Source organism: Ictidomys tridecemlineatus, chromosome 1 (genome assembly GCF_052094955.1).
Source record: "Ictidomys tridecemlineatus isolate mIctTri1 chromosome 1, mIctTri1.hap1, whole genome shotgun sequence".
NCBI lineage: Eukaryota > Metazoa > Chordata > Mammalia > Rodentia > Sciuridae > Ictidomys > Ictidomys tridecemlineatus.
In genome coordinates this window covers 31,213,741-31,226,869 of record NC_135477.1, presented here as the reverse complement: position 1 = coordinate 31,226,869, position 13,129 = coordinate 31,213,741, and the positions used below count along the sequence as shown (strand labels likewise).

Here is a 13,129-nt window from a genome sequence, read left to right as displayed (position 1 = left end):
TAGCAGAGAATGAGTAAAACAAATGCAAGGACTGCACCCAGGGAAATTTAAGTCAAAAAAAGAAATATGAAGCCAACTCATTTTTCCCTTTAAATCTGGCAGCTCATGTGACCAGTTGAAGAGAGATGGGAAACTGAACAGGAGGGTGTATACACTCAGGGACTAAGACTGAGAAGTCTGTGTTTGTGGATAGCACAGTGTGTGGATTGACTCCTCTGCTGCACAAGTGGAATGCTTGGGAGCCCCCTGACATCCAGACTCCCAGCGCAAATCAGCATTTGCCAGGTCCTCAGGGCTTGCTGGTCTGATCTCTCCAGAGCAGATACCACCCAACAAGACCCCTGAGGCCTTATTAGACTTAAGCCCCAACTGCTGGATTCCTCCTCATTTAACTCTGCAGCAGCTCCCCTCTGGAATGCCTCAATCTTGTCTGCCCAGACAAAACTTCAGTCTACAGTACTTCCCATTCCATCCTACCTTGTACTGGTGAGAAGGGAAGCTGAGAGCTACCTCAACCAGCTTCAGTTTTAGGCCACTCCAACTGACAGATCAGTGAGCAACACAAAAAGAGGAAGGGGTTAGCAACTTCTAGTCCTTTGACTTTGTCTTCCTCTCCCTCCAGTTTCTCTGGAACCCCAGAGCCCATCTTTTATCTTAGGACCAACATTTAACATCCTCGGAGATTTTCCCTTTGACCATCATCTTGGACCTTCTATGTCTGCATCCAGCTTCTCTTTTGTCTTCCTCTGTTCTCTTGTTAGGAATAATGCCACTCCAATCCTCTCCCAAAAAAAATGCACGGGAGATGCAATTGTTAATTTTAGATTTGCACTTGACTGGATTAAATGATACCCAATAGCATAATTTCTGGTTACGTCTGTGAGGGTGTTTTCAAAAAAGCATTTCTCTGCTCATGCTCTTAGATTTGCACTGAGACACACCACTGGTTTTCTTTGTTCTCCAGACCGCAGATCACCTAGCATGGGACTTTTCAGTCTCCTCAACCATGGGAGCCAATTCCTATAACACATTCCTTGTCATCTATTTATCATGTATCTCTATCAGTTTGACCCTCTATTCCTCTCTCTCTCTGAAGACCCCTGACTATTACAGAAAATCAATTTCCTGATATTTCCTTATCAATTAGTTGAAAGTTGTCTGAGCTTAGGTTTCTAGATTTTAAATAGATTCTCTTAGAATCCTCAAGGTGGCTGGGCACAGTGTTGCATGCCTACAATGCCAGTACCCTGGGAGGCTGAAGCAGGAGGATCATGAGTTCAAAAATAGCTTGAGCAACTTCCTGGGACCCTAAATAATTCAGCAAAAACCTGTCTTTAAATAAAATATAAAAAAGGTCTCTGGATGTAGCTTAGTGTTTAATTACCCCTTGGTTCCATTCTTGGTACCAAAAAACAGAAACAAAAATTCTCGAGGTCTATTTCTAGTAAATTTCTTGTGTACTGTGCCGCTTTTGAGAAATTACATTCCTTTATGAACCTTGATCCTTGGTACAAAGTTGGCTTTTTTATTTGAAATGTAAAACTACCTTCTCTCTCCATTAAATATTAACAAATGATAACTGTATATCAATCAACCTGCCAACAAAGCTATAAAACTAAAATATACTGAGCCCAAAAAGAATTCAAATCAATTTACTAGAAACCTTTATTTTAAAGTCAGATGTTCCTGGGATTCACCTCCTTGTGAGCCTGAACAAGAACTTAACAAAGCCTTGTCTGAATTATCTTGCTCATAGTAGAATATAATAATAACAACATAGGCTGTATAATAATGACTTCACACCCCAGAACATCTACATCTTAACACTTGAAACTCATAAATGCATGAATTTGTTAATTTACATGATAAAAGGGAGATTGTAGATGTGATTATGTCAATGGAAAGATTCCACTATATTATGCTGGTGTGTCCAATGTAATCACCAAGGTGTTTCTTTCTTTATTTGGGGGGAGTTTTTTTTTTATTCCAGATGTTGAATCCAAGTGTCCTTAACCACTGAGCCACTTCCTCAGCCCTTTTCAGTTATTATTTTGAAACAAGATGCTTAAGGCCTCCCTAAATTGCTAGGCTGGCTGTGAACTTGTAATCATTCCACCTCAAACTCCTGAGGCAATAATCACAGGTGTATACCACCACACCTGCATTCAGTAAGGTTTGTGTAAAAGAAAAATGAGAGGATATAAGGAGAGAGCAGATGTGATCATGAGGTTGAACTGATGTGACAAAGGACTCAGAAGTCCAGGGGTGCTGGCAGCCTCTAGAAGATGAAACAAATTAGGAAAATGATCTTCCCTAGAGCCTCCAAAAGGAACCAACCTGGGTGACAGAATCATCTTAGCCCAGGGGAGATGACATTAGATCTTCAAACCCCAAAATAATAAGATAATTAATGTAGTAAAGTACAAAGGCAGGGTAGAGGAATCAGAAGTTGAATGATGGGGAAGATGGTGGTGAAGGGAAGAGTATAGATTTTGGTAAGATACTTAGAGCAGCATTACTGAGAAATTGTTGTTCTGTCAGGATATAAGGCTGCCTGTTGTTCTTCCCTTTTGCCAACACCTGATTAATATATCTTCCTTTAGTAACCAAGATTGTTAAAAAATGGATACAATGTAGTTTTTATTTGCAGTTTTTATTTTTAATCTACTTCCATATGTTTTTGATTGACAAGTAGTAATCATATGTATTTGTGGGGTACATTGTGATATATCTATACATGGTAGGATGATTCAATCAGGATAATTAACATGGTCATTATCTCAAATACCTGTCCTTTATATGTGGGCAGGGTATCTAATGTCTCCCTTTTTAGGAATTTTCAAGTATGCAACACATTATTGTTAACAAGAGGAACCATGTTCTGCACTAGACCATCACTACTCACTTCTCCTGTCTACCTAAAACTTTGGATCTTTAACTACTAATTGTCATTCCCCATTCACTCACAAGTTCTCACAAGTCACCCTATCCCAAGTTCTGATAAGAATTATTTATCTCTACTCTAAAAGCATGACTTTTTTATATTCACATAAAAATAAAACCATGTGGATTGATCTTGTTCTGCCTGATTTATTGCACTTCCCATGATTACCCCCCCAGGTTTTTGTCATTTTTACAGTGATGCCATAGTAAAATCTCACAACAGTGTTAAAATACAGAATGGCTAATGCAAGCGTTACAGTATATGAATAGGAAACATGAATTTGTGGAAACTCTCTCTAATGGGGGTTGGATGGTCACTGGATTTCAAAGAAATAGAATGGTGAGAAGCAGGTCAGAGAAGACATGCCTGACAGAGAAGGAGATGGAGCATGCCCCAAAGAGAAGATTCCAGATGATAGCACAGCAGCAGCCAAACAGACTGTTCTTCTTCAGATAGGAATGAAGCAGATTTGGTATGCAGGTGGCACAGAAATAAGTCCATTGAAAACTGGGGTGGTATCAAGATCCTTTGGGTCAACCAGAGATTTCAGATGAAAGTTCTGTAAAATGGTGGTCAGGAATAAGAACAATTCCATGCGGGCCAGACCTTCTCCTGCACAAATTCGTTTTCCTGAAATAACCAAGAGAGAGGATAAATATTCCTTGAACAGTACATTTATGACTATCACACAAAAAAATGCAGAGTCGCTATTTGATGAATGATTGGAAGGATGGATGGTTGGATGGATGGTTGGATAGATGGATAGATGTTGGATGGATGGATGGATGGATGGATAGACCAAGAGTAAATATGGAGCTGGTATTCTATCTCAATGATAGAGTGCTTGCCTAGCATGTGTGAGGCACTGGGTTTGATCCCAAGCACAAAAATAAATAAATGGATACAATGAAAGTATTGTGTCCATCCATAATTTAAAAATGTTTTTGAAAAGAGTAAATAAAAAATATGGCTGATTAGACAGAAGGATGGACACACCTGTTATCTACCTAATAATTTAACAGCATTCATCATTCAATCAATATTTATTGAGTAGCAACTCTATGCCAAGAACTTCATTAATGATGTCCACATTAAAACTGTTTTTTTGACATTTCATGATTCCATCAATCTTTTCACAGAAACACACACTGATTGTGTTCCCTGTTCCCAGTCTGATGTGCCATGATATTTCCTCCCATTCACCAGATCCATTCAGTCTCATCAGCCTAAACCATACAATGCAGTTTCAAGCTTTATCTCATGCAGTTCCTTTGACGAGAATGCACTTAGTGCTTCTCTCAGATTCTAGATCAAATGTCATTTCTCTGTTACACCCTTTGTGATTCTTCTAGGCTGTAGATACTCATCCTCTTTGACTTTAATCAACAATGAAGCTCAGATTATTTGAATCCTTATTCTCTATTTTTCTAGACTGCTAAAACATAGTTCCATTAAGGCAGAGTTCAGTTCTTGTCATATTAGTATCCACAATGCAAGACCTAAAAGCAAGCCTGAAGAGCCAAAGAACAAATTTCGGCAATGATATGCCAGAGACTCAGTAAATACTTAAGTGTATAGGGACCTTGTCCCAAGGAGGGAACTAGATATAGGTAGATCAAGGCACTCTGTTGTCCTTAAAGGAATCTGCATGACTCCCAAGCTTTGCTAATCCTCATTGATCAGTCAGAAGGCTCTGGTATCCTTGATCAGGAACAAACATCCTGCTCCTATGGCTCATTGTGTCTCTTAAAATGCCCTGCCTCTCTTCAGTCCTTTCTCTTTGCCTTTTACCAGGTGGTGCTAATGTCCTTTCTTCTATCTGAATGTCACTCAATCCATTTTATGCCTTACCACGTGGTATGAGAGAACAGGCAGGAGGCATCTTCTCCCTCTGCCACCATGAACAGCCAATCCTTTCTTCCCTCTCTTACAGGACTAGACACATTGGATTATAACAATCTATGCATCTGCTTGGCTAACTTGGGTGTGACACCCTATTGGTGGCCCATTCTGTGCTGTGAATACTTACCAAACCCAGAGGTCAGCAGGGGAATGAGAGGCACCATGTGGAAGATACTCACCAAAGTGGTGAAGTTAGATAAATTTTGCAGACATTTGAGGACAGTGGAGATTAATTAATCTTCTAAGAAGCATTCTGGGAGTGCAATGTTGCATTCTGAGGCATGACTCACTCTACTCTCTCTGTAGCTTTCTTACTTTACCAGAACTAAGCCATGTTCCCCAATGCCCCAGTAATCAGACCCAGTAACCATGTTGTGGCCTGATCTTGGACAGTTTATGGGCTCCTGACATGTGGAAGAACATTCCTACCAGCCCCCAAATAATCACTGTCAAGTTTAAGTGATCCCGTGAAGCTATTTTTTTTTTCTTTCCTAAAGTACCAATTGAAATAAATTACTATTACCTGTCGAGAAAGGCATGAAGTAGTCACTCTTCTTGAATTTGCCACTCTTATCCAGGAAATGGCCAGGGTCAAACTTCTCTGGATTGGGGAATTCTTTGCTGTCATGCAGCACAGATGTCAGTGACGTCATTATGGTTGTGCCCTGCAATGAACAGACCCAGATAAACCAAGTTGTAAAGAAGTCATGGAGCTAGAGGAAATGTTGGAATTTACTTAGTCCAGATGTTATGATAAGAAACCCTTGTCCAAAGAAGACCACTGATGTTTCCAGGTAGGCAACCAAGCCATAAAATCCATGAGTTTAAGGCCAGTGCTCTATTTAGAAGAGACAAAGGGGAATACTCTTTCACAGAAGTCACACTTCTTTTACCCTCTTAACTGTGTTCCTGATTCTGCATTATGGAGCTTCATGACCTAGCCTGGTCCAGCACTGAGTCCATCAAGGTGTTACATGGATGAGTTTTGTACTCTCTCATCTTATTTTGGCTGAAGATTGAAACCATGCTGAGAATATAGGAACTTCAAGAGAACAGAAGGGCAATGTGGGCAAAATAGTCTTACCTTGGGAATCAAGTAGTTTCTGAATTTAATGTCACAGGTCACTGCATGGGGCAGATTGATTGGAACGAGGTCAATGTATCTCTGGATCTCGTGCAGGACGGCCTCTGTATAAGGCATACTGTTCTTATCTTGCATGCAGGGGCTGCGGTGTCTGCCAATGACTCGATCAATCTCTTCCTGGACTTTAGCTGATAAGGTACAAATAAGGACCAATGGAAAAGAGAATAGCAGTATATTTCTTGAAATAATTCAAGGTTATATGAAGCATTGTGTGTGTAGACAAAAGATACTAGAGACATGACTTATATGCTACAAGTACTGCTGAACATATGAAAAGATCAGCATGATATTATTTATATCTATCTATATCTATTTATCAATATCTACCAACAAATATTGATAGACATATAAATACATACATAGATGTACCATGAGTCGTATACATTTATGACTGTCCTATAAGCTTTTATTAAAATATATCTACAAACTTATATGTCTAACATACTAGCATATATGATATCAAATATAAATAGAAATGATAAAATGTTTCAAATTTAGAAGTTGTCACATAATTAATTAAAGAATATCATTGTAGAAAGAAAAGTAGGAATGAACAGGAATTTTATATTAAAATCATATGACTTTAGAAAATTAAATTTTAATAAATCTATGCATGTCTGTGTGTGTCTGTGTGTTAGTGTACCAATGTGTGCATGTGTTTTTTAGTGTGACCCTTTCCAATCTCTCATTCCTTAAATGTAAAATTTTTGAATCATACTAATAGTTTCTTCTGAAATGTTTACATTTCTAAATAATGATCTATTTTGGTTTCTTGATTTATTTCAGAAAATTTCTAATGACTCTTTTAAGGAAAATTAAGATCCATCTTTACTCATGTAAACTACACACTACAAATAAATATGCACACCCACATCCCTCACATACTTCCCCTATCTACTGCTTTTTATTTTGATCACAAGTTTTGATTATATCAATATGCTTTGTTTACACCATTATGACCACATAACTACTGTTCACTGGTAAGTGTATGTTTCCTTCATTGCATATGTTTAACTTATATTTGAACAACTTATACCAATTTCCAACTCTCTGATTTCTTATCTTATATTGTATCCAAATGCTTAGGTTGATGTCTCAAACTCCTTGCAATAATTTTCTAAATGCTTAAACTTTAGATTCTATCATTTTTCATTTGTTCCATTACAACTGCTTTATCTACTTAACATGGACCATTATTTTCTTTCCTAGGCCTGGTGCCCAGGACCCTCCCTTAAACTATCATCCTTATACATAAGGTCTTCTGATTCCTGGAACCTGTGACTGCCTCTGACTTGATTTCAAATATTTGGATGCATCATATGCTCTAGTATCTTTCTGTGAAAGTGAAAAAGGGGAATAAATTTTGTAGAAAGCATGGATCTAAAAACATGTTTCATGTTATTGATTTTTTTTGTTTGTTTTATTGTTGTTGTTTGGAGTTTGTTTTTTGTTTGCTTTTGGTGTGTTTTTTATTGTTTTATTTTGTTTTGTTTTGTTTGTCCTGAGATTGACCCAGAAGCATTCTACCTCTGAGCCACATCCACAGCCCTTTTGTTTTATTTTGAGACAGGCTGGCGCAGGCTAGCCTTGAATTTGCCTGAACTTCCTGCTTTAATCTCAGAATAGCTGGCATTATAGGTTTATGCCACCAACCTGACTCTTACATTTTCTATCACCCACACAATAACAGTTGCTCTTTAGAATTCTGATGCCCTTCTGCTTCGTAATTCTTTATAAAACACCTGGTTTATTTCTGAAAGTTTATGTTATTTTTAACTTTGCTTTGGTGTTTTAAAATTGATCACAGCACCTCTCAGTTTGTCTTGAGAGTAAACTTCTCTTCCTATGAGATGAAAACACTTAACTGCTCAAAGAGGTTGTAGAGAGCACCTGAGAACAGAGGGACCCCTATTTTGCCTCAGTTTCTCCCAACTTGTTTGACATGTGGTGCTTCTAAATGCTGACCATTTAGAATATTTTTAGGGACACACTTTGGCTTTCTCACACTAATATTTCTTCTGACATATAAGCTCAGATAAGCCACAGCTTGATCCTCTCTGCTGAGTTATGTCCCTTCCTTCAGCTCTCTGTGTTTCTGAAATTTGTTGAAGGTTTGTTGGCTGTTTCCTGTACTCATCTTCTCCCAGTTCAAAAGAAATAATTCTCATTTGGGATTACTTTATGATAGTTTTGAAGGGGTTCTGAAACAGGAAAAGGTGGTGTTTGCTTCTAATCAGAGTTGCATTACTGAAACTCTTTAAAGGGACATTTCTAAATAGAGTTGTTCATAAAAGATAAAATCAATGGAAACATACTTCTGGAATAATAATATTCCTTTAGGCAATTCTTCTAAGTAGCAATACCTTCCTTTTGACTATAACCTTTTAGAAAACTTCTCAGACGCTAGTAATATCCCTGCCACCTCATTACATTTCTAAAGCTTTTATTTACACTCCAATTAAGAGTTTTTATTTTTCCTATCTAGCATTAGAGCATGAAATTTTCAGAATAAGGAGAGATTTCCACAGAAATCTTGCAAGAAAACACCAAATAATCCAAGTATCTTCTCCTTAAAAAGTGCAATGTGCAGTCTTAGGCCAACTCATGCTAGCTGTTGCATGCTACAAGTCACTTCCCAGTAGAATCCAGACATGACCAGAGCTCTACTGCTTTGCTCTTGCCCATTCTGTCCTTCACTTCTCTCAGTCACTGTTCCCTACTGTGCAAAGTTTCCTTATTTTTATTCCTTAATTTATTGTGGACAAATTATAACTGGCAACACAGAAATTTCAATAAAGTTTATCCTCAAGAGAAATAAGATGGAGGACACCAGCAGTGTCTTGCCAAGTTTCTGTTGTGAAATTCACCCGGCTCACCGTCTGAAGTCATACCTGTGACCTCTGGGTGCTTCAACAGAAGCAGGAGACCATATCTCAGAGTAGTGCTTGTTGTCTCTGTCCCAGCTACAAAAAGATCAGTCACAATGTATATTAAGGCTTCTGTGGTAAACTCAGTCTGTTGATTGCCCTTTTCCTAGGAATAAATCAATGTATTTATTTCACAATTAATTTAGTATTTAATTATAATAATTTCAAAAGAAATCAGATGGTTATAAAGTTAAGCTAACATAGAAATAAAAGAATATAGTATCATAAATAGTTATTGTGTGGTATGGTAAACTACAGATTAATTCATCAAATCTTCATTTCCCACTTTCTTAGCCCTTGTCACCTAAATTTTGTGTCCACCATCATTTTTGTACCTAGAAAGAACAAGGAATATATTACTTAGCAATAAAATACAAGGGAAAGTCTGTTGGTTCCACTTCTCTTTCCTTCTTTCTACTCAAAATATAGACACACAGTGTAGGTAAGACAGAAATTGTTTTAAGATTGCAAAATTTAATCATAAAGATAAAAGCTAGTATATTAAGTACAATTTTTTTAGTTCATTTTCTGTTTCTGTAACACACAACCAGATTCGTAAACAATAGTTGTCCCAGGAAGTCTCAACACTGTTACATTGGGGAACAACTTTCAGCATAAATTTTTGAGGGGACACACCACATGCAACCCATAACATATGGTGAAGGAAAATGGAAGGCACCTGAGTCTCTGATATTTCTGGGTTATTGTACTAAACCTAGTCTAGCCCACCACAAGTTTTCCTTGTATGTAAGATGACTAAATCCATTATTTTAAGCTCTGGTCATTGGGTTTTTCTCTTATTTGAAGAAAAATATGTTTTAACTGATAAAAAATGGGTAAAATAGGACCATATCATGGAAGATAAAATAACTTAAATCAAGAATATGCAGTTTTCTTCTTCCAATAAAGAATTTACTTGGACATAAGATTTCCTATATATTTCTATACTCATTAGGAACTAGAAAATATGCAAAAGACAATATGACAACACAGTCTAAAATAGAGTAAACAAAACGTGAATGAATTGTAAAGACAGAACATATTCCAGATGAGAGACAACAAATAATTTAGGAAAAAATTACAAGAATAAATTCACCATGAAATTCACCCTGCTTAAGACACAAATGGAAAAAGACACCACAAACATGAAGACAGAGGGTTTAGGACTTAACTGTTCATTTAAATGACAGAGTAGGGATAATGCAGCTTCTGAGGATAAGGGGCTGACTCAAAAGAGCTTTCATACATTGGTAATTAAGAAGGTACTTGATAAAAAAAACAACTAATGTTGTTTTAGGATTGAGGGAATTATTTGATACAGACTTGACATCAACAAAGGTTAATTTTAAATACTGACTAGAGAAGATTTGAAAATACAAAATAAACCTAACACATGAATTACATATAAATTCGGTAATTTTATAACTAATCCATAGCAAGAATTTATTTTATGGGGCTTGTATAATCTCCAGGTGGACTATAGGCTCGCCAATAAAAAGTAATCAATATTTAGACACAGCTATCTCAATAGACATATTGTCTATATCTGTTGTAAGCCCAATAAAAGTCCAGTCGGGTCAAGCTTCCTCGTGGTTTCTCCTCAGGCCCTTCCCCTGAGGAAGGGTCTGATCAAGTTCCACCTGGGAGTGATATCTCAATAAATCTGTCTCCTTTGGTCACTGCCCGCCTTGCCTGATCTGACAGTTTTCTAAGATTGTCCAATCAGCATTTCAAAGAGACCAAATGGGAGCATATTCCATGATATAGAGGAAAACATTTAGTAAACTTAAGATGGAAGTACTAAAAATAAGGAAAGTGAAAGACCAGAGGAACCCACAATATTGTAGCAGCTCCCAAGCATGAATTAAAACATTAGTTCTACAGAGATAAACTGAGGTAAAAAACTAAATTTTTTCACAGAGATAGCAGAGAGGTGAATATCAAAAACATCAGGTTCTTCAGCAGAAAGGGAATTAATAAAAGCAACAGAAATGAGCAGCACCCAGTGTGTGGTGACTCAGAAGGGAGAGGAAGCTCTCCTTCCATGAAACAAATGAATCTTTCCTATCAAGTTTAAGAAAGATAGACATCATTGTCCAACAAGTCACATTGTGAGCAGAAAATGAGCTCAGATCACATCATATTAGGTCCTGACTTCCTTAACCAGACCTCTAAAGTGCAAGAAATAAAATCAAGAATTAATAAATGGGATGGATTTAAACTAAAAAGCTTCTTCTCAGCAAAGGAAACAATCAAGAACGTGAAGAGAGTGCACATAGGTTGGGAGAACATCTTTACTTCATGCACCTTAGACAGAGCATTAATCTCAAGGATACACAAAGATCTCAAAAAACATAACACCAAAATAATAATAATAATAATAATAATAACCCAATCAATAAATGGAATAAGGAACTAAATAGACATTTCTCAAAAGAAGACACACAAGTGATCAACAAATATATGAAAAAAATGTTCAACTTCTCTCATAATTAGAGAAATGCAAATCAAAACTATTCTAAGATTTCATCTCACTCTAGTCAGAACAGCAATTATCAAGCATACAAGCAATAATAAGTGTTGGCGAGGATGTGAAGAAAAAGGTACACTCATACATTGCTGGTGGCTTTGCAAATTGGTGTAACCACTATGGAGAGCAGTATAAAGATTTCTTAGAAAACTTGGAATGGAACCATCATTTGACCCAGCTATCCCACTCTTCGCTCTATACATAAAGGACTTAAAATCAGAATACTATAGTGACAAGGCCACATCATGGCAGCTCAATTCACAATAGCTAAACTGTGGAACTAACCTAGATGCCCTTCAACAGATGAATGAATAAAGAAACGCTGGAATATTTACACAATGAAATATTACTCAGCATTAAAAGAGAATGAAAGTATGTTTTTTGCAGATAAATGGATGGAGTTGGAGAATATTATGCTAAGCAAAGTAAACCAATCCCAAAAAATCAAAGGCCAAATGCTCTCTCTGATAAGTGGATGCTGATCCATAATAAAGGGGGAGCATGGGGAAAATGGAAGAACTGTGATTGGGCAAAGTGGAGAAGGGGAGAGAATAGGAGGGGGCATGGGAGCAGTGAAGATGGTGAAATTAGACGAACATTGTTACCTTAGGTACATGTATGATAACTGCACATGTGATGTGACTTTACATCATGTACAACCAGAAAAATGAAAAATTGTGCTCCATTTGTGTACAATGAATCAAAATGCATTCTTCTGTCATGTATAACTAACTATAAAAAGTTTAAAAAGAAGACATTAAGACCAATGATACAGTACAAAAGACAGAGACATCTACATAGATGCAGTCATCTGGTACTTGACAAAACTGCCAATAACATATGTTGGAGAAAATATATTATTTTTAACAAATGATGCTGATAAAACTGGATATCCATATATAGAAGACTGAAACTTGATTGCTATCACTCACCCTCCACAAAAGTAAACTCAAAGTGGATCAATGATGTAGGAATTAGATCAGAAAATCTAGAATGGCTAGAAGAAAACCTAAGTCAGGAATCTAACAAATTGGCACAGGATCCAACTTCCTGAATACCTAAAGCTCAACCAAGAATCAATAAGTGGGATGGCAGCAAATTAAAAAAGCTTCTTCACAACAAAGAAAACAGGAGCATGAAAAACTCACAGAATTGGAGAAAACCTTTTCCAGGTACTCTTCCGAGAGGGAATTAATATCCAGAATATAAAAACTTAGAAGATACAATCTTAACACCAAACAAATGAATAACCCGATAAGTAAATGGGCAAATAAACTAAACAGACATTTATCAAAAGAAGAAATGTAAATGGCCAACAAATATATTAAAACATGTCCAGTATCCCTTGTGATCAAGCACATCAAAGTTAAACTGAAATATCATCACACTCCAGTTAGTATGTCACCCATCAAAAATACAAATAACAATAATTGCTTTGGAGGATATCCTGGGAAAAGTACACTCATACATTCTTGGTAGGTAGAAATTGGTACGACCACTTTGGAAAGCAATGTGGAGATCTGCAAAAACCAGGAATGGAACCATCTATGACATAGCACTTCCACTCTTTGGTATTTACCCAAAAGAACTAAAATACAGTATACTGTAGTGATGTATGCATACCCATGTTTATAACAATGAATTTACAATTACCCAGTTACGGAAACATCCTAGATGTCCCT

General features: G+C 36.9%; 1 protein-coding gene across 1 annotated transcript in view; it reads right to left on the bottom strand.

Annotated features, from left to right (window-relative positions):
* Positions 1-2,637: 2,637 nt before the first annotated feature.
* The window catches only part of LOC101977482 (cytochrome P450 2C18), a 29,209-nt gene continuing 18,717 nt past the window's right edge, over positions 2,638-13,129 (bottom strand). The window contains exons 6-9 of the mRNA XM_005335304.4: positions 8,882-9,023; positions 5,931-6,118; positions 5,370-5,511; positions 2,638-3,574 (exon numbers count right to left, since the gene is read on the bottom strand). Coding sequence (XP_005335361.3) covers positions 3,393-3,574; positions 5,370-5,511; positions 5,931-6,118; positions 8,882-9,023 — 654 coding nt within the window. The 3' untranslated portion in view covers positions 2,638-3,392. The remainder of the gene's footprint in view (positions 3,575-5,369; positions 5,512-5,930; positions 6,119-8,881; positions 9,024-13,129) is intronic.